Below are 27,746 nucleotides of genomic sequence, written 5' to 3'. Positions count from 1 at the left end.
GCACAGCGACTCGACCCCGGCGGCGCGGACGCGACGCCGTTCGCGCCCGGAGCAGGAGCCCAGAGCCCGCGCCGGGGCCCCCCTCGAGGCTGCCCTGCAGGTAAGGGGCTCGAGTGGGTGCTCTGCGGGCGGGACCGCCGGCTTCCCCCAGACGACGGCCTGAGACGGGCGGACGGATGGACGAACGGGTCGGAGAGCGGAGCCTCGGACCCGGGCGGGTGGCGGATCAGGCGGGGGAGCCCATCCCACTGTTCTCAGAGCCGCGCTTTCCGCCCTCCCCCTGGGGCAGAAACCCAGCCGCAGCCCCGACTCCTGAGGGCTCAGGCGTCAGGGCGGGCAGGATCCCGCCGATGTGGCTCTGGGCGGTCACTCACCCTCAGCGTTGCTCCCCACCTGTAAAATGGGAATAGCAGATCCTTCTCTCCGGGTGGTGGAGGAGAGGGGGGAGTGAGGGGACTCTAGCGCGCCCTCATCCCCACCCCGCTTTCTGCCTTTCTCGTTTGCCCTGGTCTCCCAGTTACTTGGTTTGGTATCTCTGCCCCAAGTCGCTCCTATTCTAAGTGTCCTGGCAGCCCTCCACCCCAATCTGGAGACCGAGGGTCTGAGGAATGTTCCTGCCAGAGGCTCTGCACCTCCCCCAACTCCAGACTGAGACTTGCAGGGGCTCAGAAGGGGAACTGAGGTCCTAGGACCCCAAAACAGCTACCCAGTGTCCCTGCCTTGGGGCTAGAGACACACTGCCCCCAAGACGTGCCCAGGGGCCCAGAATTGCCAGTTGGGAAGAGCAGACCCTCTGAGTTGTGTGTATGCGTGTGTGCGTGTGTGTACACATCTGTGCATGAGACACTGATACGGGAGAGAACATGCTATTTCCAACACAGGAGGGCCCTGCCTCCTGTAGGCTATACTGGCCGTCAGACGTCTTCCTCTTGCCTGCTGCCCTTATTGAAGGAAGCCTTCCAGAGTCACGGTGGGCACTGGAGGCCCACAGGCAGCGGGGCAGCGATGCTGGAAGGTCGAGCAGCTGGGGTCCCTCCCTGGGGACTGAGCTCAGGGACTGACCCTGAAGGTAGGAGTTAGGGGAGACCCAGGAGAGTCGGCAGTCTTTGTCAGGGCATGGATGCCCCTGCTGGCCTTCTGCTGGACTAGTGAACATCCACAGACTCCTGGACACACAACCGTCCCCCAAAAGGTGATGAGGCCAAAGCACAGACACAGAGTCACACACAGCTATACTTCCTCCCGCGGAGAGTCCCACACGGTCACACGCTGAGTTAGATGCACATGAGCATCCCTCCTGCAGCCCACAGCACTGCAAATGCTCCAACAGTGATAGGTGGATGCACACGCACACACACACACACACACACACACTCACCCAGACTCCTGCAGACACACAACAGCCCCCACATGGCCCATACAGACATTCTCAGACAGGACAGCATGCATACACGCACACGCACACTCGCACGCTCACCAGGGTCTGTCTCTCCGGTTTCAATTAGTCCACCACAGTGAACATGAGTGTTTCCACTCTGCCTCAGAGGAAGGGGAGAGGAGAACTGGAAGTGAATGTTACTGAGAGGGAGGGGAAATAGCAAACGTAGCAAAGAGGGCTGTCAGCCTGAGCCCCCGACCCCACTACTTCCTCCACTTTGAGCCCAAGCCAACCAAAGGATGGATGAGCCCAGCTGCCCCTTGTGCTCCCAGCTCACTCCAGGCCCCCCAGTGGCAGGCGTGGGCCCTCGGAGGGAAGTGGCCTGAGGGACTTACAGAGTTGGAGTCGGGGTGGAAGAGCCGAGCACAGTGGCCTCTCAGATAGGGTGTAGCTGCGATCTCAGGGTACCGGTTGAGGTCCCCAAGGGGGAGGCACCATGCAAGCCAAACTGAAGGAATGTGAGGGAGTGGAATCAGGAATGGATGGCAACACCCAAGAGGTGACTCTGTTTGAGGCTTTCAAGGACAGTGAGAGTTTTGGGTTCAGGGATATAGCTCAGCAGCACAGTGCCTGCCTGGCAAGCGCAAGGTCTTGGGTTCGATTCCTAGTACCCCACCCTCCAAAAAAGAACTTTGACAGGTGCAAGGGGTGGGAGTGGGAGGGTGTCTTGAGGCAGGGAATAGCACATGCCAAGGTGGGGGAGCAGGGAGCTGCAGGGTCTCTCAGGGACAGTGAGTGGTAAGGTGTCTTTGGATCCAATAGTGGGGAGTGGGAGGGACTCACACTACTTGGAGCTCAGATTCCCAAGGACCTTGTCTAGAGATGGGGGTGTGTGAGCTGCGGAGCGACGCAACCCAGGAGCCATTCTGGCTGCTCTGGGGGCTGAGGGCGAAGGGGAGAACCTTAGCAGCCGGGAGACTTTGGGTAGTTTGAGGAGGAAGGTGAAGGTGAAGGGGGCTGAGGTGGGTGGTTGTCATGGGGATGAGAGGAGGAAGTAGATGCAAAGTGAGGGAGAGATTGGCTGTCAGGTGAGGAGAGGGCAGACTAAGAGATTTGCTCTGGGGAGGGGAGACGTGGGTTTGCTCCCTGGGATCCGGTAAGTTACGATGACTAGGGGTGGGGGCTGAGCATGGCCACCAGTTGGGAGGGCTTTTTATTTTTTATTTTCTTTTATTTTAGTTGGGAGGGTTGTATCTGGGAGGCCTGGATATGTATAGAAGCCTGGGTGGGTATGCGAGGTCAGAGTGTGCACATGTGTGCCCAGACATCAGGCAGGAAGTCATACTTCCAGGAAGCAAACTCCAGACCTGCCGTGGGCATTGCCGGGCAGGCGGATGTGGACACAGACCTTGAGTGAGGGCAGCAAGAGCACTGTGGAGAAGAGCTGGCCGTAGGAGTCAGACAGACCTGGTACTTCCCAGCTCCGTGCCTCAGTTTCCCTATTTACAAAATGGGAATGTCAGCATTTGTCTCCAGGATCATTTTGCCTATAGAGAGGTGAGGGGTGGCCCCAGGTCCCACTTGGGGGTAGCACCTGGGTCATCTCCAGATTTCTGCTCAGTGTCCATCCCATCTGATGGATCCTGGGAGTGGACTGGAGAAGACCTGGTCTCCATTCAGATCCTTGGAAAGTTTTGAATGGAAGGGTAGCTGTCCCGACGGCGGGGTGGGCAGGGTGGCAGAGGGCTGGCGCCTCATGGGGAGGCCCAGGCTGGCATGACTGGCCCATCTCATGGATGGGATTGTGAGGCTCACAGGAAAGATCACCTGAGGTCACACAGCAGGCGGTGGCAGACCTGAGGCCAGAGGCCAGGACTCTGGGCTGAGGCCCCCTTCCTCCTAGAGGCTTGTGTCCTTCATAGGGCCATCGGGACCTGGGGTGGAGAGAACCTCGTCACTGGAGGTTTTCTAACTCCATTCCTGACTCAGTCCCCTTGAGGGAGGGCTAACAACAAGCGTTTCTTGGGCACTTCCTGTGTGTCAGGTCCTTTGTTACTTGTTTCATTTAGTCCTTAAAACAGGCTGCAAGGTAGGGATGGGTGGCCCACTTAGCAGAGGGGTAAGTAGAGGCTCAGGGAGGTTGGTGATCTGGGTGCTGCCCAGCATCCACTCCTGGCTCTGTGAGAACACTTGATCCTTGATCTCCTCACTGACCTAGGCTGCTTTTCTCCTCAAAACTTGGTTCAGTGGGAAAGCAATGGAGTCTTAATTATTGGGTACCCACAGAGCACTAGGCGTTTGCAGAGCATGAAGTGTTCATGGAGTAGGTGCGCAGCATGTGGAGTGGCAGGCAGGGGCAGGCAGCCCCAAGGAGAGCGGAATGGTGAGGCGAGGGCATGCTCTCTAGTGTCGCGGAGCCTGTGGTGGGCCCTGTGAGTGAGGGCGCCGCTAGGAGGCCAGGCTCAGCACCCTGGCCTCTGGTCTCAGTCTGCCACCGGCTGCTGTGTGACCTCAGGTGATCTTTCCTCTGAGTCTGCCGATCCCATTCACGAGACGGCCGTAGTGCAGGCCTGGCCCTCTCAACAGCCTGCGGGGAGGAGAAACAAGTTGTAGGGTGGAGGCCTCTTTTCTTCACTCCAGAGGCTTCTTGGCCTCTACCCCATCCAGTGTCCGCAGCCCCCCGGTGCAGAGTCCTCCCTTCTGTCTGGCCTCCTCCTCTCCCACGGTGCTGGCTGCCACACAGCTCCGCGTGGGCCCTCCAGGCCACGCTCCTTGACAGGCGACCACGGCTCAGCTCGTGGCAAACATTCTTTTCATAGTTCCGGGAGCACAGCAAATCCCGCTGCTTAGCCAGGAATGCAGAACCCCCTCCTGCAGCCGCAGCAGGGTTGGGATGGGGGCAGAGCCCCTGGGATCAGGCAGGAGGGGCTGGGGGTGCAGAGGGTCCCCCAGGTGCACTGTACCTCAGCATCTTGGATCATTCAGCTCGGAACTAAACTCTGGGACTGCCCTCTGGCTTGCTGATGAACGTGGGCAAATGTGTTCTAGGAGCCTCATCTTATCTGTAAAATGGGGTTTATAATGAAATACCTCTGGGGCTGTTAGGCAGTGTCATGGCGATGATATTTTTGGTAACAGTAGTGAACATGTGCTGAGGGTTCCCGTATGTCCAGCTCTGCTCTAAGTCTGATACTGATACAAAAAGCTTGTCCAAGCCTCTCAAATGCTCCATGAAGTATGAGTTGATCCCATTTCATTGATGGAACAAGCTGAGGCACAGATGGGTAAGGGGACTTCTGGGATGAGAATGCATGGGCTCTAGAGTCATTGTTTTAACCCACAATTTTTTTGGGGGTGGTACTGGGAGTTGAACCCACTGAGCTCTGGCTACACCACCAGCTCTTTTTATTTTGAGATAATGTCTTGCTAAATTGCCCAAGCTGGGGTTGAACTTGGCCATCCTCCAGCCTTAGCCTCCGGAGTGCTGGGATTTTGTGCACGCGTCACCGTGTCTGTCCCTATGGTTTGTTGTTGTTGTTGTTGTTGTTTTGTTCAGACAGGCTCTTGCTATATAGTTCAGGCTGGCCTTGAACTCGCTATGTAGCCAGGCTGGTCTTAAATTGGTGTCAGTCCTCCTGTCTCAGCCTCCTGAGTCCTGGGATTGCAGGTGTGTGCCACCATGCCTGGCAGGCCCCATGATTTTTATTTTTTTTTAATTTTATTTTTTTTTCCGGTACTGGGAATCGAACTCACAACCTTGCACTTGCCAGGCAGGCACTGTGCTGCTGAGCTAAATCCCCAGCTCCCCTCCACCAACCCGTGATTTTTAAAATAAGACTTTTGGCCCAGAAGCTGCTCATAGTGGCTGCTCAGCAATGGAGACATCTCCCTCTCCATACCCTGTAAGCCCCATCTCTGGGGAGAGCTGACTGTCCACTCATGGCCCTTGGCACCAGGGTTTGGAGACTTGGAATGGAGCAGGGGGTCTGGGGCCGGCTGCCCTCCTGGGGAGCCCTGAAGCTCTCAGAAACTGCTGGAAAACAGGGGATCCAGATGGTCCCACCCACATCTGGCTTGGGATTTAGCTGGCAGTGGCACACTCTGTGCAAAGGGGAGATGTCGCCAGGGGACGGATTCGGGAAGGGGATTGGGGGGCCAGGCGGAGGTCAGAACAGAGTCCCATTGAACAGGCTCGCACGCTCCCCCGGCACACCTGCCGGGCCCAACCTCAGTGCGCTGTGCGCGGCACCTGGGGCTTTTGGGAGGGGCTGTCCACTGTGTGCCCAGCCTCGCCGGCCCTGGTGCCACGTGGGTTAAAGAAGTACAGGTGGGAGTGGTGTGGAAGGGGAAGCAAGTGCCAGTGCTCCAGGAAGCCCAAGTGTGCAGTGCATTGGCTTCTGGGGAGTGGAGCAGAGCTGGGTACAGATCATGGCCTCTGCCCGTGGGGAATGGATGTATCCCCATTGGGCCTCTGTGCTCCTCTTCAGTGAAATGGGTCAATAGTTCCAGCCTTCCAGGGTTCCAGGAAGGCTTGGTAGAGTACTGCAGCACATGGCCAGTGCACATGACGTACTTCAGCGCTGGCCTGAGAAGGGCAGCCCGCTGTAGGCGGGGCCCAGGTCTCTGAGCCTGATCTCCAAGGCATTTCCCCATCTGAGCCCATCAACTCTTTTGTATGGTGGGGATGAAGCGCCCAGACTTTGGGGCTAGTGGCGCATATGTGTCATCCCAGCACTCTGGGGGCAAGTCTGAAACAAAAGGATGGCAAGTTTGAGCTCAGTCTGGGCAGTTTTGTGACTTAACAAGACCCTGTCTCAAAATAAAGTAATATAGGGAATTTAGCTCAGCGGCACAGTGCCTGCCTGGCAAGCGCAAGGTCGTGAGTTCGATTCCTGGTACTGGAAGAAAAGCAACAACAAAAACCCCAGCATTTTGGGGCTGGGAATTTAGCTCAGCGGCACAGCGCCTGCCTGGCAAACACAAGGTTGTGAGTTCGATTCCCGGTATTGGAAAAAAAACAAAAAAATAAAAAAATAAAGTAATATATTGAAAAAGGGGTGGGAATGTGGCTTATTGCTGAGACCTTGGGTCCCAGCCTCAGTATCGCAAAAACAAACAAACAAAAAAATAAGGCCCAGGCTTTGGAACTAACAGTGAGTGTTAAATTTAGGTTCTATCTCTCATGAGCTGTGTGACCTGGGCTAATTCCTTTAACCTCTCTGTCCCTTAGTTTTCTTATCTGTTAAAAAGTAAGATAAGGGCTGGGGATTTAGCTCAGCGACAAAGCGCCTGCCTGGCAAGCGCAAGGTTGTGAGTTCGGTTCCTGGTACCGGAGAAAAACCAAAAAAAAAAAAAAAAAAAAAAGTAAGATGATCTGGAGATGGTGGTATATACCTGTAATCCCAGCACTCAGGAGGCGGAGGCAGGAGGATCTCCATGAATTTGAGGCCAACCTGGGTTACATAGTGAGTTCAAGGCCAGCCTGGACTACACAGAGAGACCCTGTCTCAAAAACAAAAAACAAAACAACAAAGAAGGGAATATGAAGTATTTGCATTGCTGGATTGTTGTGAGGATTAAATGAGATGATCCACCTCTAATCCCAGCACTTGAGAGGCTAAGGCAGGAGGATCACTTTGAGCTGAAGGCCAGCCTCGGCTACATAATGAGTTCAGCAACAGCCTGAGCTACATAGTGAGACCCTGTCTCAACAGCCCCCCGCCACCACAGATGAGAGATGATCCGTGAAAATACCCAGAACAGTAGTAGGTGCACAGTGGGCACATACTAGGTGGCCATAGTAGGTGCACAGCGAATTTAGCCATGATCTATGAGTTCGTTTGTTTCTTAATTTTGTTTTAATTCTCTCAGTCCCCTGAATATGTTCAGGGCTTTCCCATTTCTGTACCTGACTGGTGCTGTTCCCTTGGTCCTGGCCTGTTGCCTTTCCCCACCACTAGCCCATATTTGTCCTTCCAAGCCCAGATCCAACAAAAGTCATTTCCCCTCCAGGCACAAGGTGGGAGCGGGAGCTGGGCTAGAGAAGCTGCTCGGTCAGGGGTCAGGCCGCGTCCTGAGGACGGCCGGGTCGGAGGTTCAGAAGGCAGCTCCTGACGCCCCTCAGGGTCACTGGTGTTCAGAGCGGCAGGGACGAGGCAGTGCTCAGCCAAGCTGGAGCGGACGCCTTGGAAGGCCTGGCCCTGGCACCTGGCTGCCGGAGTGGCTGGAGAGGGCTGGGTGTCAGAGTTTCCATGGGAGCGGGCAGAGGCAAGCAAGCAGCTGGGGGAGAGAGTGACGCGGCTGGAGGCCTCCCTGCCAGGTGGGCTGGCTGGGCATCCCTTCCCCATAACCCCAGGAGCTGCGTCTGCGTCTGGACTCCAGCCCCAGCCCCTCTGTGTACAGTAGTGTGACTTGGAGCCAGGCTGGCGACACAGCCTGACACCATGCTTGGTTGAAGCAGACGTCACCTTCCCATTCAGCAGCTTTCCCTGGCTCCCCATTGATCTCCAGACAGCTGCAGGCTCCTCCCGCGTGGCCCAGACTTGGTTCCTACTTGTGCTTCCCAACCCGCTGCACTTCTGGACTTTTCCTCTATCTGCCAAGCAGCTTCCTGTGGCCTCAAGTTCTTTTTCTTAACTTGTCTGTCTTCCAGACTCCTGCTCACCCTTTAGGGTCCAGCGCTTATGTCCCTTCCTTCATGAAGTCTCCCAGGGAGGTGGGGAGGGGGCAGTGTTCCCAGCCCACAGGTCTCAGCCACTTGTGTGCCTGCCACTTGTCTGATACCCCAGCTCCTCCAGAGCGGGGCAGGGCACGGTGACATTTCTGTGTCCCAAGCTCAGCGTTGGGTCCCCCATACAATAGGTGCTTCCCTGGCAGGGATGATCCCCCCGTAGTAAAGGTCACCCCGACCAGATCTGACGTAGAGAAGGAACTTGGCCAGCACGGACCGCGGTACACAGAAGCCGCTTCCTCCAGGGCAGGAAGAACTCGGTTGAACCATGGGCCAGCACCCAGCAGGCAGTGCTTGGTGTGCATGGGGGAAGAAAGAGGAGTGGCAGAGTGTGGTGCTCCCTGCTGGAGGGGACCTGAGAAGCCAGGCTGAGGCGGCCCCAGGATCTAGCAGGGCGGCTGATCAGAAGCCACGCAGCAGGCCAGGGTGTTTGGGGTGAGTGTGGGGACTCCCCTGGCTCCTGGTGTCCTCTCACTGCTGCTGTCCTCTGTCCTCAGGCCCTGCCTCTGCTGGGACCTTTCCCAGCCCTCTGACCTGAAGGGTAAGCCAGCTTTGGGCAGCTTTCTGATCTCTGGGCTGGAGGAGGCCTGGGCTTGATGCCGTCTAACCTCCCTCCTGCCACAGCAGAGCCGCTGCCCAGACCCCGTGGCCCAGCGGTGCCTGCTTGCAGGTGACCTCAGCTCCCTGAGCCTGGGTTTTAAAACCTCGGCCCAACTCAGAAGCAGCTTTTTTTTTCACTTGTGAACAATTTCACCCGGCTCCCTACTTGCTTGGCGGGGCTGGGTGCAGTGGCTGCCACCCTCCGGCCAGGCCCCCTCCAGTCCGGCCCCTCCTGCTGCCTCTTGCCGCAGCCACCACTCAGGGAAGCCGCCGAGGCCCAGGAATCTTGGCAGGCTGGGATGCAGCGGCCGGGTGGCTCCGCTCCGGAAAAGGCTGCAAATGCGAACCAGAAGGCAGGGACGGCAGGCAAAGTAGCTGCTGCCTGGCCTGCCTCTGGCAGGGGGGGAGCGGTATCCTGGAGCTGGGGCCTTCAAATCAGTCCTGGCGGAGGCACACGATGGCACCAGCTGCGCCTGGGGGTCCACGGTTGCCTGGGTCCTGCCCCTGTTGGCCTTTTCTGGCTCTTCTGCTGCTGTCACTGCTTGGACGCTTCTCCTCCGCCCCCAGAGATATTGGGGTATTTAGCGAAGAAGCAGAAGGGGCAGAGCCCAGGGGCCTGGGAAGTGAAGGCCGTCACCTGTGAGAGAAAGTGGCCTTTGGAGAAGCCTCCCTGGGGCCTGGGCCAAGGTGGGAGTCAGGGTGATCAGAGCACAAGCTGTGTGCCACTCTTAGTCAGGGGGAGGTGACCCGCAGGGAGAGGGGCCGGCACAAGCCCCAAAGGAGGGAGGCAGGGAAGGCTGCTTGGAGGAGGAGGTGCCTGGGTGGCTTTAAAGTGAGGAGCAGTGTTTGGAGGAGGAGGAAGGTGAAAAGGGCCATCCAGGCTGAGAGGGCTGTGTAGGTAAAGGTGGTTCCGGGGGGACGGCAGGAAGTCTGGAGCATCCATGCTGGGGTCCTGGGGTGGAGCCCAGGGCATGGTAGGTTCCCCGCACTCCCTACGCCTGGGCATTCTCCCCATGGCCGTGCATGGCTGTTGACCAGTCTGCGGCCACCCAAGCCCACATGCCCGTGTTCTTCCCTGTGGCCCAGGTCTGTCTCCTGGGTCCCACACCCACAGGCTCACTGCATCTTGGATGTTCCTGCTGTCCAGACATTGGCTGTGCCCTGGGCCTGGACTGGCCTGCCGTCACCTGCTCCTCAGGGCCTGGCACATTCTGACTTGTCCTTCAGGCCTCCTTCTAAAGCTGCTTCCAAAATTTAGGTCCCATGTGCCTGGGCACCTTGCCCGCCAGGGTGAGGGGTTCTTGGCTTTGGATAGAACTGAAACCGGGTTTTGGTAGGGCAGACAAGACAGGCAGGGGCACACCACGCCCCGCCTCTGCCTGGGAGATGAGGCCCCCAGGCAGCCTCCAAGATTCCAGGCAGCTCTTTGGCTTTGGAGCAGCCTCACCTGCACATATAAACTTCGGGCGGGGGGTGTCTGAGAGTCTTTCAGTGACTCAGCGTGGAAACCAGACACCAAGCTGCTGCCAGACCCTGTGGGCAGCTCAGGTGTCACCCAGAGAGGCAAACACAGACCCAAGGTGAGCATGGGGTGTGGACCAGCAGGGCTGGCCTTCCGCTGGGTCCTGCCAAGTGACTGATGCCTGCTGAACTCAGGGGTCTAGGCACAAGGGCAAGGGAGGGGACAGAGCAAGATAGTCCCCGACGGAGGTGTGTGCAGATGGGATGGAGGACGGAGACAGAGACGCCCGAGGCACACGGGCAGATGAAGACCTGGACTCAACGACAGGGACATGGAGAAAGGGACGCAAGGCAGCACAGTACCCACCCACGTGGCCCTGAATCCATGAACCGGTCCCTGGCGTTCTGCTCATGGCTGTGAGACCCCCAAGTTCTCTGTGGGACTCACCATCGGCCCCACCCCTCCTTTCTAACTGGTCCAAGATTGTGAGTCTAAAGTGCACCCCCTCCTGGAAGCTGCGGGGTTTGCAGAGTAACATGGAGCGTATCCTGTCAGTACTAGGGAGCTGCCGGGGAACCCATGGCAGGGGAGAGCCACGGGCAGAGCTGTGCCAAAGAGTGGCCCACAGACCGTGTCAGCATCACCCGGAGCTTGTCAGAGATGCACAGGTTGGCCCCGTCCCCTCCCCGAGTCAGACAGGGCTGAGGGGGTGTCGCAACTGTCTCAGGGGTCTGAGAAGCTGGCGGAGTCTGTGCAGGCTGTATTGAGGACAGCAGAGGGAAGCCAGGGCCAAGGGCTCAGTGAGAGATTTTTATGACCATCTAGGCAACGGGTTGGCTATTTAAGAAACCTTTACTGAGTGGCCGGGATGTGCCAGGCACTGGGCTGCATTCGGGCGGAGTACGAGGTCTCTGTTAGGACAGAGGCTGTGGGAAGGAATAGAAGTGAGAGAAACGGAGGAGACGGAGTCCCCAGAATTAGAGCGAGGCTTTGAAGGGAAAGGCCCGAGTCCCACGCACTCATGCAGGTTGTGCACTGCACAAGAGCACCCAGAGAGGCAATGAGCAGGGTCGAACTGGCTGACGGGATGGGCGCCGAGGCAGCATGTAGGTTAGAGAGTCTTTAGTTCCGAGGGAAGGAGGGCCAGAGTGATGTCCACAGTGTCGCCGGGCCCCTGGGGGTGGGAAAGTACGCAGGACGTGGCAGCAGGTGGGAGGCGTCTGAGGGAGGCCAGCGAGGATGTTGGCTGATGCTGAACGCGGGTCTAGGGCCGAGGAGGGGAGCCGGGGACGGCTGTGAGAGTCCTTGGGGACGGGTGGCACCACGGGATCTGGGGAGTGCTGGGCTCTGGCTAGAAGGGGTGTGGCAGGAGAACCCCCCAGAGAGAAGAGATGAGCTGTGGAGCGGCCTGAGGCAGGAGAGCAGGTCACTGGGCAGGGCCACGTGGGTGCGAGGGGTGTGAGGCGCCATGGGGAGCAAGGGGCTTGCACGGCTCCTTCCGGAAGCCTGACTGGGGAAGCCTGGAGAGAGGGTGGGGAGCGCCAGGCCTGTGCGCACATGTTGGAGAGGCGGAACGGGCAGGACCCACGAGGAGGAGAGGAAGGAAAGGTGAGAAAGGCCTGAGAGGTCGGGGGTGAGCAGGGACCGGAACCCTGGGAAGTCTGGCCTCCCTGGCTGGGGAGCAGCCGCAGATGTCATCCCAGCGGGCGGGGAGGGCAGCTCTCACCCCACCCTGGTCCTGAGTGGGCTCTGTGGCTCCCGTTCTGTTTCATCTCAGCCCTGGTGAGAGAAAAGCATGAAAATTAAGGGTGATGGTGCATGCTGTGACCCCAGTACTTCAGAGGCTGAGACAGGAAAACCGCAAGTTTGAGGCTGGTTTGGGCTGCACAGCAAGACCCCGTCTCAAAGAAAAAGAAAAAAGATTAGAAAATGGACTTTAGAGATTCATGTCACCAGGTCTCGGGCTGTGGTAGCCAGTCACCTGTCTTTGCAGGGCTGGAAGGAAGGCGCTGCGGGGAGCAGGACAGGGCAGCACATCTGCAAGGGCGGCCGGCGCAGGCAATCTCAAGTGATTCTGTGACAGGCGAGGGCCCAAGATCCAGCGCAGTTAAGTCAGATGCCCAGCGTCACCCCGCTGCTAAGGAGCTGTGCTGGAGTCCAGGGGCTGCCTGCACCTAGGAAAGCCTTAGGGGTCCCAGGTCCAGACCCCTTTTAGCCAGAGCCTGAACAAGAGCTGCCACTCAGTTGGTGGGGTGCCGAGGCCGGGCGGAGAGTAGAGTGAGGCCTGGAGACCAGGGAGAGAGCAAGGACGGGGCGGGGAGCGGGGAGCGGGGAGCCAGGCAGCGGGGGAGCCTCGGGCAGTGGATCCCGCAGAAATGTCTCCACAACAGGAAGCGTCTCATAACATACCTGTGGTTTGGCCAGCCAGGCTCCCGAGCCTCCCTGCTGCTCTCACTGCGGCACTGCTGGCTGGAGGGGGGCGGGATGCTTCGAGGGGTGGGTGCCACCCACCCTCTCCAAGGTGCGCCCGGGCCCTGCCAGCCTCACCCCTGTGTGCTCTCCTGGGAACCTGGGCGACACTCTCCCTCCGTGCCCCCTCCTTTTGTCTGGGCCTCGACAGCTCATCTGTGAAATGGGATGGGGAGTGGGTATTTCTTTCAGTCCTGCAGGATCACCTGGGCCTCTTCCGCTGGTCACCCTGGGACAGGACCGTTTGAGACGGGGGCTTCTGGGAAGAAGGGTCACTGTCAGCGCTGCCCCTTCCTGCTGGCCACTCCCAGGGAGGGGGCTTCTTTCTGCCTTTCTTTCTGCTTTGCCCCGCTTGCCCTCTTGGTCTGAGGGACCCTGGAGCACCCGCTCGCAGCCAGCCTGGGAGGAGGCCAGGCGGCCACAAAACGCTGACTTGGACGAAAGGCTGTTTTACGGGGATTTGTTGAGAAGGGGGGAAATCCCTGTTAAGGACTTGCAGCTGTCCAAACAGTGTGTCTACCCCGCTGTCGCCTCGGCTCAACCCCCCGAATCAGCGTCTCCTGAATGCATCCCCCAGGCCCCCACCCGGGCAGGCTCTGTGCCCTTCCTGGCCCTGCCTCCTTCCTGCCTTCACTTCCCCAGGTCACCAGAGGGAAAGATGACTTGCCCAGGGTCACACAGTCAGTCACTGGCAGAGCCGGCCCGAGCTTCGGGATCCTGCCCGGCCTCTTGCTTGGAATTCTGCATGGGGAAACAAGGAACAAGCGCACTGTTCATCCCCACCTCTTCCCTCCCTAGACTGGATGAGCCCTTCGGCGGGGGAGATGTGTCCGCAGAGCCTGAGGGGAGGGCTGACTGAGTTACTGGTGGGCTGTTTATCTTTGGGTGCTAGAGACTGAACCCAGGGCTGCTCTGCCACTGAACTACATCCCCTCGCTTTTAAATTTTTATTTACAGATGTATGTATGTATGTATGTGTGCATGTATGCAGGGCTGGGGATTGAATCCAGGGCCTTTGCATTGAGCTACATCCCCAGACCTTTCCAAGTTCTGTTTTGAGACAGGGTGTCACTAAATTGCCCAGGCTGCATTTGAACTTTTGATCCTTCTTGCCTCAGCCTCCCAGAGTGCTGGGATTACAGGTGTGTGCCACTGTGTGTGGTTTATTTTGAGACGGGGTCTTGCTATATAGTCCAGGTTGTTCTCCAGCTTTCCAGCCTCCTGCTTCAGCCTCCCAAATGCTGGGATTAGGGGTGTGCACCCGGTTAGGGTCTCTGCCCTACCCCGTCCAGTTGGCTGATAGGACGGGGACCAAGGCAGCCTGTGGGTTAGAGAGTCTTTAGTTCCGAGGGAAGGAGGGCCAGGGTGATGTCCACAGTGTCGCCGGGCCCCTGGGGGTGGGAAAGTACGCAGGGAGTGGCAGCAGGTGGGAGGCGTCTGAGGGAGGCCAGCGAGGATGCTTGGCTGATGCTGAACGCGGGTCTAGGGCCGAGGAGGGGAGCCGGGGATGGCTGTGAGAGTCCTTGGGGACGGGTAGGTGGATCTGATGGGGACTCAAGTTCACAGTCATTTCAGAGCCTCGCTGCCCACCAGGCCCTGTGCTGGGCACAGAGTGGTGGGGGTGGGGGGAGCAGAAGCCACGGCGGCAGGCGCAGGCACAGTGGGGAGACGAAGGGGGCGCCATGCCTTGGGCTTCTATGGTGCGCAAGGCCAAGTGAGCACTTGGGATGGAGAAGCCATGAGGAAGCGGACCACGTAGAGGCCAGTGTGCCCCGTGGAGCCATGTGTGGGGCTATGGCAGCGATGGGCGCCAGGCGGGTGAGTGTGGGGCTGGGCGGCCGGGGTAGGCGGGGGCCGAGTTGGGACCATTTCCTTCTGCAGCCGTGGAGCAGCTCAGCACCCTTCTCGTTCCACTCCCAGCCCCACACCCAGCTGCACGTCCTGACTTCTTTGTCTAAGGGTGCAGCGCCCTCCCTCCAGCCCTGACTCCCCCCAGCTGAGGAGAGCTGCTCCTTCCAGCCTGCCCACCCTCCCCCTGCTGGCCTCCCTGGCTCCCTCTCTGCCCTTGTCCTTCCCCATTCTCTGTCCATTCCTGGCCAATGTGCATATCGTCATGCTGCTTCAAGCCTCAGTCTCCCCATCTGTAGAGTGGGGGCCTGTAATAGTATCTCTTCCCCTGGACACTGGGAATTAAATATCTTCATTGAAAAACATTTAGATGGCACCTGACACCTGCCTTCTGAGCTGTGGTCCTCATTTATTTCCTTCCTTGTGGGTATACTTGCTCAGGTACTGGCATATAACCTGGTCTCTGATTTTGTGTGTATGTGCATGTGCATACACACACACACACACACACACACACACACACACACACACACACAGTGTACCAGGTAGAAGGTGCTGGGAGCCATGGGGCTTGGGTTATAGGAGCTGTGTCCATGTAGTAGACTTTTTCATTTTATTCATCTCCTCTTCCCTCTCCTCCTTCTGCTTCATGTTTCTTCAACAGTACCATAGTTGTTTTGGGGCTGGGGATTTAGCTCAGCGGCAAAAGCGCCTGCCTCGCAAGCGCAAGGTTGTGAGTTCGGTTCCCGGTACCGGAGAAAAACCAAAAAAAAAAAACAAAAAAAAAAAACAGTACCATAGTTGTTTTTATCGCTTCTTGGCCTTTTGGCTAAGGTCAAGTGCAATAGTTGTTTTTTTGGTACTGGGAATTGAACTCACGACGTCGTACTTGCCAGGCAGGCGCTGTGCCACTGAGCTATATCCCTGCCCTCATTTTTCTTCAAGAGACAAGGTCTCACTCTTGGCCAAGGCCAGTACCAGACTCCTGGGCTCAGGCCTCCCAAGTGTGAGGCTGTGGGTGTGCACCACTGTGCCTGGCTAGACCTGTTATTTTTTTATCCTTTTTTTGTTTTGTTTTGTTTTTGTTTTTCTGGTACCGGGAATCGAACTCACGACCTTGCGCTTACCAGGCAGGTGCCATGCCACCGAGCTGAATCTCCAACCCCGACCTGTTATTTTTTAAAAGTGAGTTAACAACCTGCTTCTTCAGGCCATGGTGACAAATAAGAGATAGGTCATCTGGCTCAGAGCTGGCACCTGTCATCCTAATGAGGGGCTGTTTGCATTTTCCCTTCCCTCACAGCCCTTCCCTGGAGACCACCGTACCTGTGCCTGGCAGTGGCTGGGGCTCAGGGAGGCCTGTGAGGACCAAGGGCCTCCTAGTAGGGGCTGGGTCCCCAGCTCTAGGTCAGGGAGCACTGTGGGAGTGAAGGCAGGCTCTGGGGAAGGTCCATGGTTCTGCCACCCCAGCTCCTGGCTCGAATCCCAGCTGCACCCTCAACCTGCGCTATAGCTCTGAGGGTCACTCACCCTTCCCCATGCCTCAGCATGGTAGCAGCACCTACTGCATTCAGGCCATGTATGGCCAGGCCCTGGCTTAGGACTTCAGGCCTTAGCTCGCAGTCATCTGCCCAAGGAGCCCAGGAAACCCACACAATGATTAACCCATTCTACAGATGTGGAAATGGAAGCCAAAGGCTGGGTTGTCTCCTAATGTTAAAACACTTGCCTAGCACAAGTGAGGCCCTCATTTCACTCCCCAGCACAGTGGACAAAGAAAAGCAGTGGAAGCTCAGACTGTATCGATCCCACCCAGGACACAAGATTCGGCTACACCTTACCCAGAGCTCTCTCTGTCAGGAGCTCAGGGCTACAGGGTGCAGTAGGTTGTGGGGTTGGTGACACAGACACACAGCAGGTTAGAAGACCTTGACTTGCTGGGCACAGCAGTGCACACCAAAATCCCAGGGAGGCTGAGGCAGAAGGATCACAAGTTCGAGGCCCATCTGTGCAACTGAGAGAGACCTAGCTCAAAATTTAAAAAAACAAAAAAGGGAGAGGTTTAGGGATGCAGCTCAGTGGTAGAACAGCCCTGGGTTAAATCCCTCCGTATTACAAGGAAAAAATAAGCCTTTGGCTGTTGAGCTAAGCAGCAGGGCCTTATCCTGAGGGCAGTGGGGAGCTGGGCAGGGCATCAGTATGACATAGGGTCACATGGCCCTAAGAAGTCCAAGGTCTGTTTCCTAAAGACCTGAGATTGGTTTCACCACCTGGAAGCAGAGATGATGGCGATAACTTATGCAGGTGTTTCAAGGATTAAGTGAGTTCAGCTGAAGAGCTCACCCCAGTGCCTGGCGAATGGTAATGGAGCTTATCATCCAAGGTTTTAGCAGAGGGCATGCTGAGGCCAGACTGGTGCTCTAGAGGGCACATCAGGCTGCACAGGGGCCTGTCTGGGGGAGCTGTGGTCCCAGGAGCCCGGCGGGCCTGCAGGGGTGGCAGGGATGGAGAGCCACTGCAGGCCTGGAAGAGGTTTGGGAGGTTGCCCCTGTGGACCCCTGTGACTTTGGGAGTTGCTTACGAGTAATATATAAGTCCCATCTTTGTGCGAGGCCCTGGGGCTGCTCTGCCCACCACCGGGGGGCTGGCTTGATGACCCTCTGCTTTCTCCCTGCAGCACACCAGGAACGCCATGCAGGGGGCTCTGCCGCCCCTGCCGACACTGCTGCTGCTGCTGCTGGGGTGTGGGCCACGGGCGTCCTCTGGCGGCGGGGCTGGGGGGGCAGCAGGCTATGCCCCAGTGAAGTACGTGCAGCCTATGCAGAAAGGACCTGTGGGACCTCCCTTCCGTGAGGGCAAGGGCCAGTACCTGGGTGAGACCTTCCTGCCCCAGTGTCTCAGACAGCTCCCAACTCCTGAACTCTCTGACTCCCTCAGACCCTTACAGGCGCCCGCCGCAGCCCCAGTCCTCACCAGAGTCCCTGTGTCCACTGTTGTTCCTGAGGCCGTCCATGGCCTCTCGGCCTCAGGTGGCTGAGAAACCAGCTGCGGCTGGAGGACATAGGTGGTCTTCAGGTGGGGGTGGGTGGGAAGGTTCTGGAGGAACTGGGGGAGGGGCTGCTGCTCCAGCTGGCTTTAAGGTGGACTGCTGGTGCCACCTAGTGTCAGCCAGGGATGAAAGTCATCTGAGGTGCACGGGGAAGGCCCAGCCTGTCTGAGTAGGCTGGGTGCTAGGGGCCCCGGGTGGGGATACCCTGCGGCCCCCAAGACGCCATTGGACAGTCCCATGGGAGCGGAGGGTGTGCAGACGGGGCCAGGCGTGGCCTTAATGGGTAGACGGCCTGCTCCGCCCCAGCATAGTGCATCCTGCAATGAGTAGGTGGGGTCACCGCTGACCGCCCCTGTTCTCTCTCTTTCTCTCTCAGAAATGCCTCTACCTCTGCTGCCAATGGACCTCAAAGGAGAGCCAGGTCCCCCTGGGAAACCTGGGCCTCGGGGCCCCCCTGGCCCTCCTGGTTTCCCAGGAAAACCAGGCACCGGAAAGCCAGGACTCCACGGACAACCTGGGCCTGCCGGCCCCCCTGGCTTCTCCCGCATGGGCAAGGCTGGTCCTCCTGGGCTCCCTGGCAAGGTTGGACCACCAGGGCAGCCGGGGCTCCGGGGAGAGCCGGGGATACGAGGGGACCAGGGCCTCCGGGGCCCCCCAGGGCCCCCTGGCCTCCCTGGCCCCTCAGGCCTTACTGTTCCTGGAAAACCAGGTCCCCAGGGGGTGCCAGGCCCCCCAGGATTCCGGGGGGAGCCAGGGCCCCAAGGGGAACCTGGGCCCCCAGGAGTGCGAGGCATCAAGGGGGATAATGGAGTGGGTCAGCCAGGGCTGCCTGGGGCTCCTGGGCAGGGTGGTGCCCCTGGGCCCCCTGGCCTCCCAGGCCCAGCTGGTGTGGGCAAACCAGGCTTGGATGGACAACCGGGGGCTCCTGGAGACAAAGGAGACTCTGGGCCTCCTGGGGTTCCAGGCTTGAGGGGGGAGCCAGGAGCTGTGGGTCCAAAAGGTCCCCCTGGGGTAGATGGTGCGGGTGTGCCAGGAGCAGCAGGGGTGCCTGGGCCCCAAGGTCCAGTAGGGGCCAAAGGGGAGCCAGGGGCCCGGGGCCCTCCGGGCCTTATTGGCCCCACTGGTTATGGGATGCCAGGACTGCCAGGCCCCAAGGGGGACAGGGGCCCAGCTGGGGTCCCAGGGCTCTTGGGGGACAGGGGCGAGCCAGGGGAGGATGGGGAGCCAGGGGAGCAGGGCCCACAGGGCCTGGGGGGCCCCCCTGGACCTCCTGGGTCTGCAGGGCTCCCTGGTAGACGAGGACCTCCTGGAGCAAAGGGGGAGGTAGGTCCCGAGGGACCCCCAGGAGTGCCTGGCATTCGGGGTGACCAAGGGCCCAGTGGACTGGCTGGGAAACCTGGGCTTCCAGGTGAGAGGGGACTTCCTGGCACCCACGGACTCCCTGGACCAGCTGGGCCCAAGGGTGAGCCAGGTTTCACAGGTCGCCCTGGGGGACCAGGGGCGGCAGGAGCTCTCGGGCAGAAGGGTGACTTGGGGCTCCCTGGGCAGCCTGGCCTGCGGGGTCCCTCAGGAATCCCAGGACTCCAGGGTCCAGCTGGCCCTATAGGGCCCCAGGGTCTTCCGGGCCTGAAAGGTGAACCAGGCCTGCCAGGGCCCCCTGGAGAGGGGAAAATAGGGGAACCTGGTTCTGCTGGGCCCACAGGGCCTCCTGGTGTCCCAGGCTCCCCAGGACTCACAGGCCCTCCTGGGCCTCCTGGGCCTCCGGGCCCTCCTGGCGCCCCAGGGGCCTTTGATGAGACTGGCATCGCAGGCTTGCATCTGCCCAATGGTGGTGTAGAGGGCGCTGTGCTGGGCAAGGGGGGCAAGCCACAGTTTGGGCTGGGCGAGCTGTCAGCCCACGCCACACCGGCCTTCACCGCGGTCCTCACTTCGCCCTTCCCCGCCTCAGGGATGCCCGTGAGGTTTGACCGGACTCTTTACAATGGCCACAGTGGCTACAACCCGGCCACTGGCATCTTCACTTGCCCTGTGGGTGGCGTCTACTACTTTGCTTATCACGTGCATGTCAAGGGCACCAACGTGTGGGTGGCCCTGTACAAGAACAACGTGCCGGCCACCTACACCTACGACGAATACAAGAAAGGCTACCTGGACCAGGCATCGGGCGGGGCCGTGCTGCAGCTGCGGCCCAACGACCAGGTCTGGGTGCAGATGCCCTCGGACCAGGCCAACGGACTCTACTCCACCGAGTACATCCATTCCTCCTTTTCAGGATTCTTGCTCTGCCCAACATAACCCGTGTGCAGCCGTGCTGCCCTGGCCTCCTCCTCTTTAGTGGTAGAGCGACCTTTTCAGTTACAAAGACCTCCATTTAAAGAAAAAGACCAAAGGCTGAACAGAGGTGGCGGCGGCCTTGGCCCCTACATGTGGCTGAGATTTTCTGGAAGGGGCTGGCCTGAGTTCCTCTCACCTAGATGTCTGAGCAGTGTCGGGGCTGCACCCTGGCCCTACCCTGTGGGACTCTAGGATATTTGGCTCAGCCCCCATGAGTCCTGGACGCCGCTGGTCCCTGACAGAGCCGGGAGGGCCTAGGCTCCCTCGTCCACTTGCCTGCTGGCCCCTGGAGAGCACCTGCTCTAGGAGTGGGGCTCTTCACTTCCCTGGGGACAGCCTGCATGTGACAGTGGGTCATCTCCAGGAGGAAGGAAGAAGAGGTGGCCCTTGCGGTGGTTAGCGTGGACACCCTGCCAGGAGCTTGGCGCCAGGATGATGCTGCTGTGTGGGCCTGTCCGTGGTGGGGCCTCTCTTGCAGGCATCTGGGAAGGGTCAAAACCCTTTCTGTGCTTCGGCAGCAATCCTGGGGAAAGGCAGCCCGCAGAGGGTAGGAGCGTGGATCTGGGGCAGAGCAAACGGCTGCTCCTCCGTCTCCCCGCTTTGTTTAGCATGAGGACAACGCACAGGCCCTGGGGACTGCCGTGGCTGTGATGTGTCTGGAGGTGTGCACAGTGTGGCACCAGGCAGGACCGAGGGCAGCAAGCACGAGTGCTCCTCTGCCTCCCTTTGCACCTGCCAGGGGTGGGCCAGTTTCCTCACGCCGGATTGTAAGAGGACCCTTGCTGTCGCCAACCCAAGTGTCTCAAAGGCAGAGCACCTCTCATTTGCCCTGGACAAGGGGTGCACAAGCTCGGGAATGAAGCTCCCACTTGTTTTTCCTTAATAAGAACCACATGGTGGATGGGTGTCTCTACTAGAGGGTTAATCTGGGGAGCCTTCCTCTGCTTCCACCTCTGGTTCCAATTACCTGTTCTAAGCAGGATTAGGGCCCGGGAGGACTAGGCTCTGAGGAAGGGTGCCGCAGGCCTGGGCTGGGTTCCCTCTGGATGTGTCTGGTGTTCTCCGCAGCTAGGGCGCCTCTGCAGGAAGCAGCCCCCACCCTTCAGTGCGAGCTGCAATGAGTGCTGGGGGCAGCGATGGTGGATGTGGCCCATGGAAGGGTGGTCACCCACCTACCCTACCATTTGAGATTTCACTCACCCCTCACCAAGCTAACCACTTCCCTGCACCAAGGGTGAGCGCTGCTCTCACTCTGGCCAAAGCCAGACTGCCTGTGTTGAAAGGGGAGGCTGACTGGTGACTGCTGGCTTGCTAAGCTGTGGTCCCCCGGGCTGCTTGACAGCCAGCCCTCCTCCCCTGCCCACAGCTTCTTCAAAGCGGGCATTGGCTCTCAAAGGGAGGAATGCAAAGTTGAATCTGTCCAAGTGAGACTTTGAGAAAAGGTTTTGGCCGGGGTTCATGGCGGACTTCTTCCTCCCCAACACCCGAGAGAATCATCTAAGGCGTCTCAGCAGGCCTGGTGGGGCCCTTTCTGCTCAACCTCCTTCCCTGGGTGAAAGCCACTGTCATTTGACTCCTTAATGATGGGTGCTGATTGGCAGAAATTAATCAGCTCCCAGCAGGAGCCCGGGGAACCAAACAAGACCCCAAAGGGAGCCCAAAAGCAGTTTGCGAGCTGAGCTTCTGCCAGGTCTCCTTCCTGAAGCCTCTAGGGGAGGTGGTTGATGTTTCTGAAGTGTTTATGGGATTCGAGGTGCAGGTGTCCAGTTACCTGACTTGCTTTGATAAACGACGTCAGGTTTTAACTATGAAAAATACATTACTTTGTGCGTTTTTGTATGCTAATTCTTAATTTCTTAAAGATGGTTTAAGTGTTTCCCACTAGTAAATTCATTTCTAACCTGGTATAGGCAGTTTAGTTCTCTACTCATATGTGCCCTGTGTCACAGGTTCGGGAAAAAATGCACTGGGGAGACAGAAAAAAAAAAAGGGACTTCATTTTGAAAAGAGAAACAACAGTATTGGCACAACCTCAATAAAAACTGTCATGTAAAACCGCTGTGCTGAAACTGGCTTGGTGCAGCAGTGTCTCGGGCACACGGGGCCTTCTCTGGGCTCCAGTGTGCCGAAGGGAGTGAGCGTTCCTCGGCAGCCCCCACCCAGTCTCTGTCACCACCTCAGAAATGCCGACGCGCTTATGCTGCCGAGACCGCGCCAGGCAGATGCCAGGAGACGTTCTAAGCAACCGGAGGAGGGCGGGGCAGTGGCTGGAGCTGGGGGAGACGGATCGAACTTCACTGGAACATTCCTGCAAGCTCTCCGGGGTAGTGGAGCATGACAACTGGCTCAGGCCGGCAAGGGCCCATTTTCAACATCTGATACAAATTATGAATGAAATCGTGAAAACTTGCTGAGGGTGGGGCTTGTGTCAGGGCCGGCACTGAAAACAGGGCGGAGAGGCACTGTCCTGGGCACACAGCACCTGTTCGCAGTCCTCCAGGCTCAACAGCATCATGTTCCCGTCCCCGGCTCTGCAGACCTGAACCAATCCAGGCCTGAGAAGTCTTGCGGTTTGCCCAGCCCGACACGATTCCATCTCGGCTCAAAGCAGACCTGCTCGACTGTCCTGAGACCTCAGCTAGCCAGAGTGGCGTGCACGCCCCTCCACCTAGAGGAAGCCCACAGAATGTCCCTAGTTTCAGGGCACTTGTCTTTAATTGTGCTTTATTCAAAAGGGATACTATGCAAAACTTTGAGAAGCAAGACCTTGGTGGGGCCCCAAGATATAGGAGGAGGTGCACAGCACTCAGTCCATGCTGGCACCTAAAGTTTGGCAGCCTGGTGACACGCATCCTCTGTATCCTTCCCCAGGCTTCCTATGCCTGGCCCAGCCGGTCCTGGGTCCTGTTGGGAAGCCAGGCTCTGGGGAGCAGGAAAAGCTGGCTTGTTACTGCCTGCTGTCTCTGGCAAAGCATTAGGCCCAGCTGCCTGGGCTCCTAAGTGACCTTCAACAGGAAAAGCCACCAGACTATGCCTGTTGCACCCTGCTTGGCTGAACACTGTGGCTGGCTGGAAGAATGGAGGCCTGGTCCTGCACACAACTGGTTGCCTTCGAGTCCCAGCTGCTAGGAGACAGAAAGGTGCTAAGCTTGAGATGGGCCACGAGGAGAGACAGAAACACTTAGTCTGCTGGATTTACCAAAGATTGTTTATTGCTGTGACTTCCACGGGAAGCTGTTAACAAGCCCCATGATAGCCGAGGACCAGCTGTGGACCTAGAGCAGCTGTAGGAAGGTACCTGTCCCTTGGTCCACAGAACTGCCTGCCCAGTCAAGGACAGGCCATCAGGCAAACTGGCTGAGACCCAGCAGAGATACATGATGTTACTGCAGGTCATTTCCACCTCCCAAAATCCCATATCCTAGATAAAAAATGAAAATGCCGTAAGTACCCCACTAAAATAGAATCTGTCCTGGACCCTCAGGTTTCACCAAGCACCCCAAGGGTGTCATGCAGTTCTGCAGCAGGCCGGAGCCCCAGCAGCAAGGCTGCACAGCCCAGCCCCTGCGCTGCAGTAAGACTGAGGCAGGGAAGCCAGCCCAGGAGACCTCTGAGCTGCGGTTAGTCCTGTTGGACATGGCAGAGCTCCAGCAGCTGTGGCCCTCACAGACTCTTCTGAAAGACTCGGTGCAGGTTCTGGGCCAGGACATCTGTCTCCTCATAGCCCTCACAGCTTTGCTGCCAGCTCTCTGGCACCTGATCCATCCCATAGTAAGCACCAGCAATGGCCCCAGCCATGGTGGCAATGGTGTCTGTGTCCCCGCCAAGTGAGATTGAGTAGATGAGAGTCCTTTGGAGGCTGTTGAAGGCAGAGGGGATCTCCGGGTCAGGCTCCATGCAGCGCAGGAAGCAGTAGATGGCAGTGGGCACTGATTCAAAGGCAGCAATGCCATTCCCTGTGGGGAAGCAAGAGCACAGGAAACTGACCTGCCCGACCCCACCACCAGGCTTCCTGCTACTTGCCACAGGTCAGCAGTCTCAGCCTCAAGCAGATCACTGGCTACAAAGTTAAACTACCTGGGTTGACATCCTGCCTGCCCTAGCACTGCCCTGTGCCTGGGAAAGTTGCCTAATCACTAAGATTCCTGTCCTGGGCTTTGATTCCTCAGTGTAGACAGTTTGTTTTTGTCTTTTTGAGACAGGGTCTCGCTATGCAGTCCAGGCTGGCCTTGAGCTCACTTTGTAGCCCAGGCCAGCCTTGAACTTGCATCGATCCTCCTGCCTCAGCCTCTTGAGTGCTGGGTTACAGGTGTGTGCCACCACGCCTGGCCTACCTTAGTGGAGACAGTGAGTAAAGTTAGTCACTCTCTCCCTGGCCTGGTGTGAGGATGGTGGAAGGTCCTGTTGTGCGGCATTTTGCACAGTGCCTCATTCACAGTAAAACTGCTAGGTGAATAAACATCTGGGATCACACTAGCTGTAAAAACTGGCAACCAGCTGCTACAGCTAGGGATATGATCTGATGCTATAGTTCTAAAGCAAGAAGGTGCTGTGCTTACAACCCTACCAGGGACCCTACAGAAAGTGGCTCTATCACAGCAGCCCAGGACTAACCTGACAGCAGGCTCAAGTCCATGTTCCCACCTACTGAGCCTAAGGCTGGCCTCAAAGGATGAGGTGTGGGAGAATAAAGCCACCCACCTAGCTCAGACACCACTTCCTCTCGAGACACCGAGTCCTGGTCTAGAAGCTCTCCAACCTTCTTCAGGCGGCTGGAGTATGGACGCTCTTCCATACCCAACCTGTGGATTTGGGGGAGATTTCAGGGAGGTCAGAGCCAGCAGAGTGGAGGCAGTGGGCAGGGGGTGGGAGACGTAGCTTAGCGGCACAGCGCCTTCCTTGCTTGGCAAGTGCAAGGTCCTGAGTTTGATTCCCGTCAAAAAAAAAAAGAGTGGGCAGGGATGTGTCGGGCTACCTCCCAGTACAGATACCCTGAAGGGAGTGGGAGAGTCTCAGGTGTGAGCCATTTTATTCTCTGGGTCCCGGAGAGCTCTGAAACCAAGCCAAGGCAAAGGGGTCTCTTCCCACCTATCAAGGTACACAATGGGAAGAAGGCAGCTTTTGCTTTGCGGTGATGCCAGAGCCCCCTCCCCACCATATGCATATGCAGCCCTGCCCAAAGCCCATACTCACTCTCTGGCATCCAGGACGGCCTGGGCATCCCCCTCTAACTCCTCCATGTGGCCCAGGAGCTGCTCCAGGAAGTGCTCACTGGAGGACTCACCCTGCAGAGCCAGGTGCACAGCCAGGGCCTGCAGGATGGCACCGTTGTAACCCAGAGAGGAGGCGTGGGTCAGCTGGGCTGAGAGCCGGGCAAACTAGGGAGAGGAGGAGCCGTTGTCACGGCGCATGCACTCTGCAGATGAAGCGGGGGATTCCCGGAGCACGCCCACCTCAATACCTTCTGCACATCCTGGACACTGCTATAGGCCAGGGGGATGCCGGCTACCCGCATGGCACCCCCATTGCCATAGGAGCCCTTCCCGTTGAACTGGGCCCGGGCAGGCTCATAGACGTCGTGGCACTTGGGGCTCAGGAGCTTCTTGAAAACGGTGATTACTCCGGCCCCGTAACCTCTGTCAGGGTCTTTCTTGTACTCCTGTGCAAACCTGGGAGCAGGGGGAGGCAGAACTGGGGTTTCAAAAATGCCTCTCAGGGATGGGAGAAGTCTGGTTTGGAGAAAACAGCAGTCTTAGGGAGCCAAGGCACCTGTCCCAGCAGCATTATCACTCTGAGCTTGGGAAGCTGCATCAGCCTAAGAAACAAGGTCCTGCTAAAGGCAGGGGCCCAAAAGCGCCTGCCTAGCAACTGCAAGGTCGTGAGTTCAGTTCCCGGTACCGGAGAAAAACCAAAAAAAATAAAAAAATAAAAATAAAGGTAGGGGCCCAAGCATGCAGGCACCAGTCTTCTGTCTGGGGTGCAGTAACTGCCACCTGGCTGGCCTCGCCCCAGCACCATCCCCTCACCTGTGAGCCATGTCCACCTCGTCAAAGGCCTCCTTGGCCAGCAGGGACTGCACAAGGGCCCTGGCCATGGCTGTGTCGTCGGTGTAGTACAGTGCTTCTGTGGGGAGAGGGCAGGGGTGAGAGCAAAGTGCAGGACGTGGCGATACCTCGGTCCTCTTAGAGGCCCCATATCTACCAGGACCTCACACAGCCTCTCACCCATGGAACCTCGGCTGTAGGAATCAAGATTTCCAGCAATTCTTTATTCCAAGTCAGGCATGACATCCTGCTAATTTCTAAAGGAAAACCTTCCACCCTCTTCTGTGGCTATCACCAAAGCTGATCTTAGTATGACTTGTCTGGCTCTGGTGCAAGCTGTACATGCAGCCAGAACATTCCTCCTCCTGAGCAGACCGTCACCTTCCTCCTCCCACTCTCCTGCTCAACATGGCCGGCTTCAGTGGCCGTGGCATTCCAAGCTCTTCCCAGCCAGGCCCCTTCCATCTTCACCCACTTCCTACCCCACTGTTCCCCTCAGAAGCGATGCCAGAGTGTGGATGAGGTTCCTCCAGCTGGGGCTTCTCCCCGTCCACGCCCCACCCTGCCTCCCCTCCCCTCGGCTGCCTGGGAGCACTGCTCTGGCACTTCCGCACCGCACACTGGCGTCCGCTAGGGACGGACTGTTACAGAAGGGGACGCGGGCTCCCCAGTAAGTCCCTTCCTCATCTCACACATCCCTAGATCAGCCCTGGGCGCGTGCACCCCAAGCCCCAAACCCTTCCCCTCCCACTCACGGGAGGGCTGGCGGGCTCCTCCGCGGCTGCACTCTCCAGGCTCCCTCAGGGCTCAGCCACCCCATTTCTGGGGGGCCATGCGCTTCCTTTATCCCCTCGCCCCATGTGGTGGGACAGTACCTCCCCGCTCCCTCCGTTTGGTCGCTGTGCCCTGTTCCTGCCCAGGGAGCCCCTTTCACCTGCTCCCAGTCCGGGCGGCTTGAGCACAGAGCCGCCCCCGCCTCCCGCTTAAGCGAGCGGCACAGCGCCAGCCGATCGCGACGGACCGCGGCCCGAGGCAGGCCGGGCAGTTTCCATGTGAGACTTGCCTTGGCCACAGCAGAGGGAAACTGCCCTGCCGGAGCGCAGGGCCGGGGCCTCAGGGGCCGCGCCGGGAACGGGCTGCCCAGATTATGGGGCCACCCAGGGCAGGCAGATGGATCAGCCGAGGCCATCCCTACCCCCGGTTCTCAGGTCACGTCAGCCAGTCTGTTCCCCGCTGATCCGGCCTTTGGAAGTCGGCTTCCTGTCACCTGCATCTAAGGGGTCCTGGAACACCTCTGACCTCAAACACACCTTTTCCTCACCTCGGCATCACACCAGCGAGGAAACCAAGGCCCATCCCTCCATCTTGTCTTCGCTTCAACTCCACTTAATCCATACTATGTCCGCCTCCTCCACTTCCCCCTCACTCACTGGAGACGAGGCCAGACTTTCTTCTGCTTGCCTGCAGCGTGACACAGGCGACCAGCGTCTTCACCTCGAAAGTCTGCTCTCATAATAACCCTCCTGCTTCTGCGGCCAGACGTCTCCCTCCCTAGCTGCCTCCCACCCCCGTCTGCCCGGCACGCGCGCGTTCCTCAGGGTTGCGGCGCCGGCCCCCTTTCCCTACTGTCCCCGCGGGCTGCACAGGCAAGGGGAGATGGCTTTACAGGCCAGTGGCAGCGCGGGCCAGGGCCTGGGCGGAGGAACTGTGGTGTGCGCGGAACCAAAGAGGGAAAGCACGACCGAGAAGGAGCGAGGGAGGCCGGCGAGGCGGGCCGGCGGGGCCGCGCCGAGGTTTTCGGCGGGGATGGCCGGACGCGGCCCGCGGCGCGG

The 27,746-nt window shown here is 58.5% G+C and overlaps 2 protein-coding genes across 2 annotated transcripts; one reads left to right on the top strand and one right to left on the bottom strand.

Moving 5' to 3' along the window:
- Col8a2 (collagen, type VIII, alpha 2) lies at positions 1 to 21,929 on the top strand. The gene is made up of 3 exons (XM_005395170.2): positions 1 to 100; positions 17,165 to 17,360; positions 17,913 to 21,929. Exons 2-3 carry the CDS (start codon positions 17,180 to 17,182, stop codon positions 19,829 to 19,831), a joined length of 2,100 nt encoding a protein of 699 aa, XP_005395227.1. The 5' UTR covers positions 1 to 100; positions 17,165 to 17,179; the 3' UTR covers positions 19,832 to 21,929.
- A 1,131-nt stretch (positions 21,930 to 23,060) lies between these two features.
- Positions 23,061 to 25,993, bottom strand: Adprhl2 (ADP-ribosylhydrolase like 2; the record flags this gene model as incomplete). Its single annotated transcript, XM_013519533.1, is given in 5 exon segments — positions 23,061 to 23,826; positions 24,572 to 24,672; positions 25,064 to 25,248; positions 25,332 to 25,539; positions 25,897 to 25,993. Coding segments are annotated over 5 exon segments (884 nt in total), but the record flags the coding sequence as incomplete, so codon positions are not given.
- Between the last annotated feature and the right edge of the window lie 1,753 nt (positions 25,994 to 27,746).

The sequence above is a fragment of the Chinchilla lanigera genome, unplaced genomic scaffold, assembly GCF_000276665.1.
Source record: "Chinchilla lanigera isolate Chin_1 unplaced genomic scaffold, ChiLan1.0 scaffold00051, whole genome shotgun sequence".
Lineage (NCBI taxonomy): Eukaryota > Metazoa > Chordata > Mammalia > Rodentia > Chinchillidae > Chinchilla > Chinchilla lanigera.
Note: the sequence above shows the minus strand (reverse complement) of the source record. Positions and strands in the feature narration are given on the sequence as shown.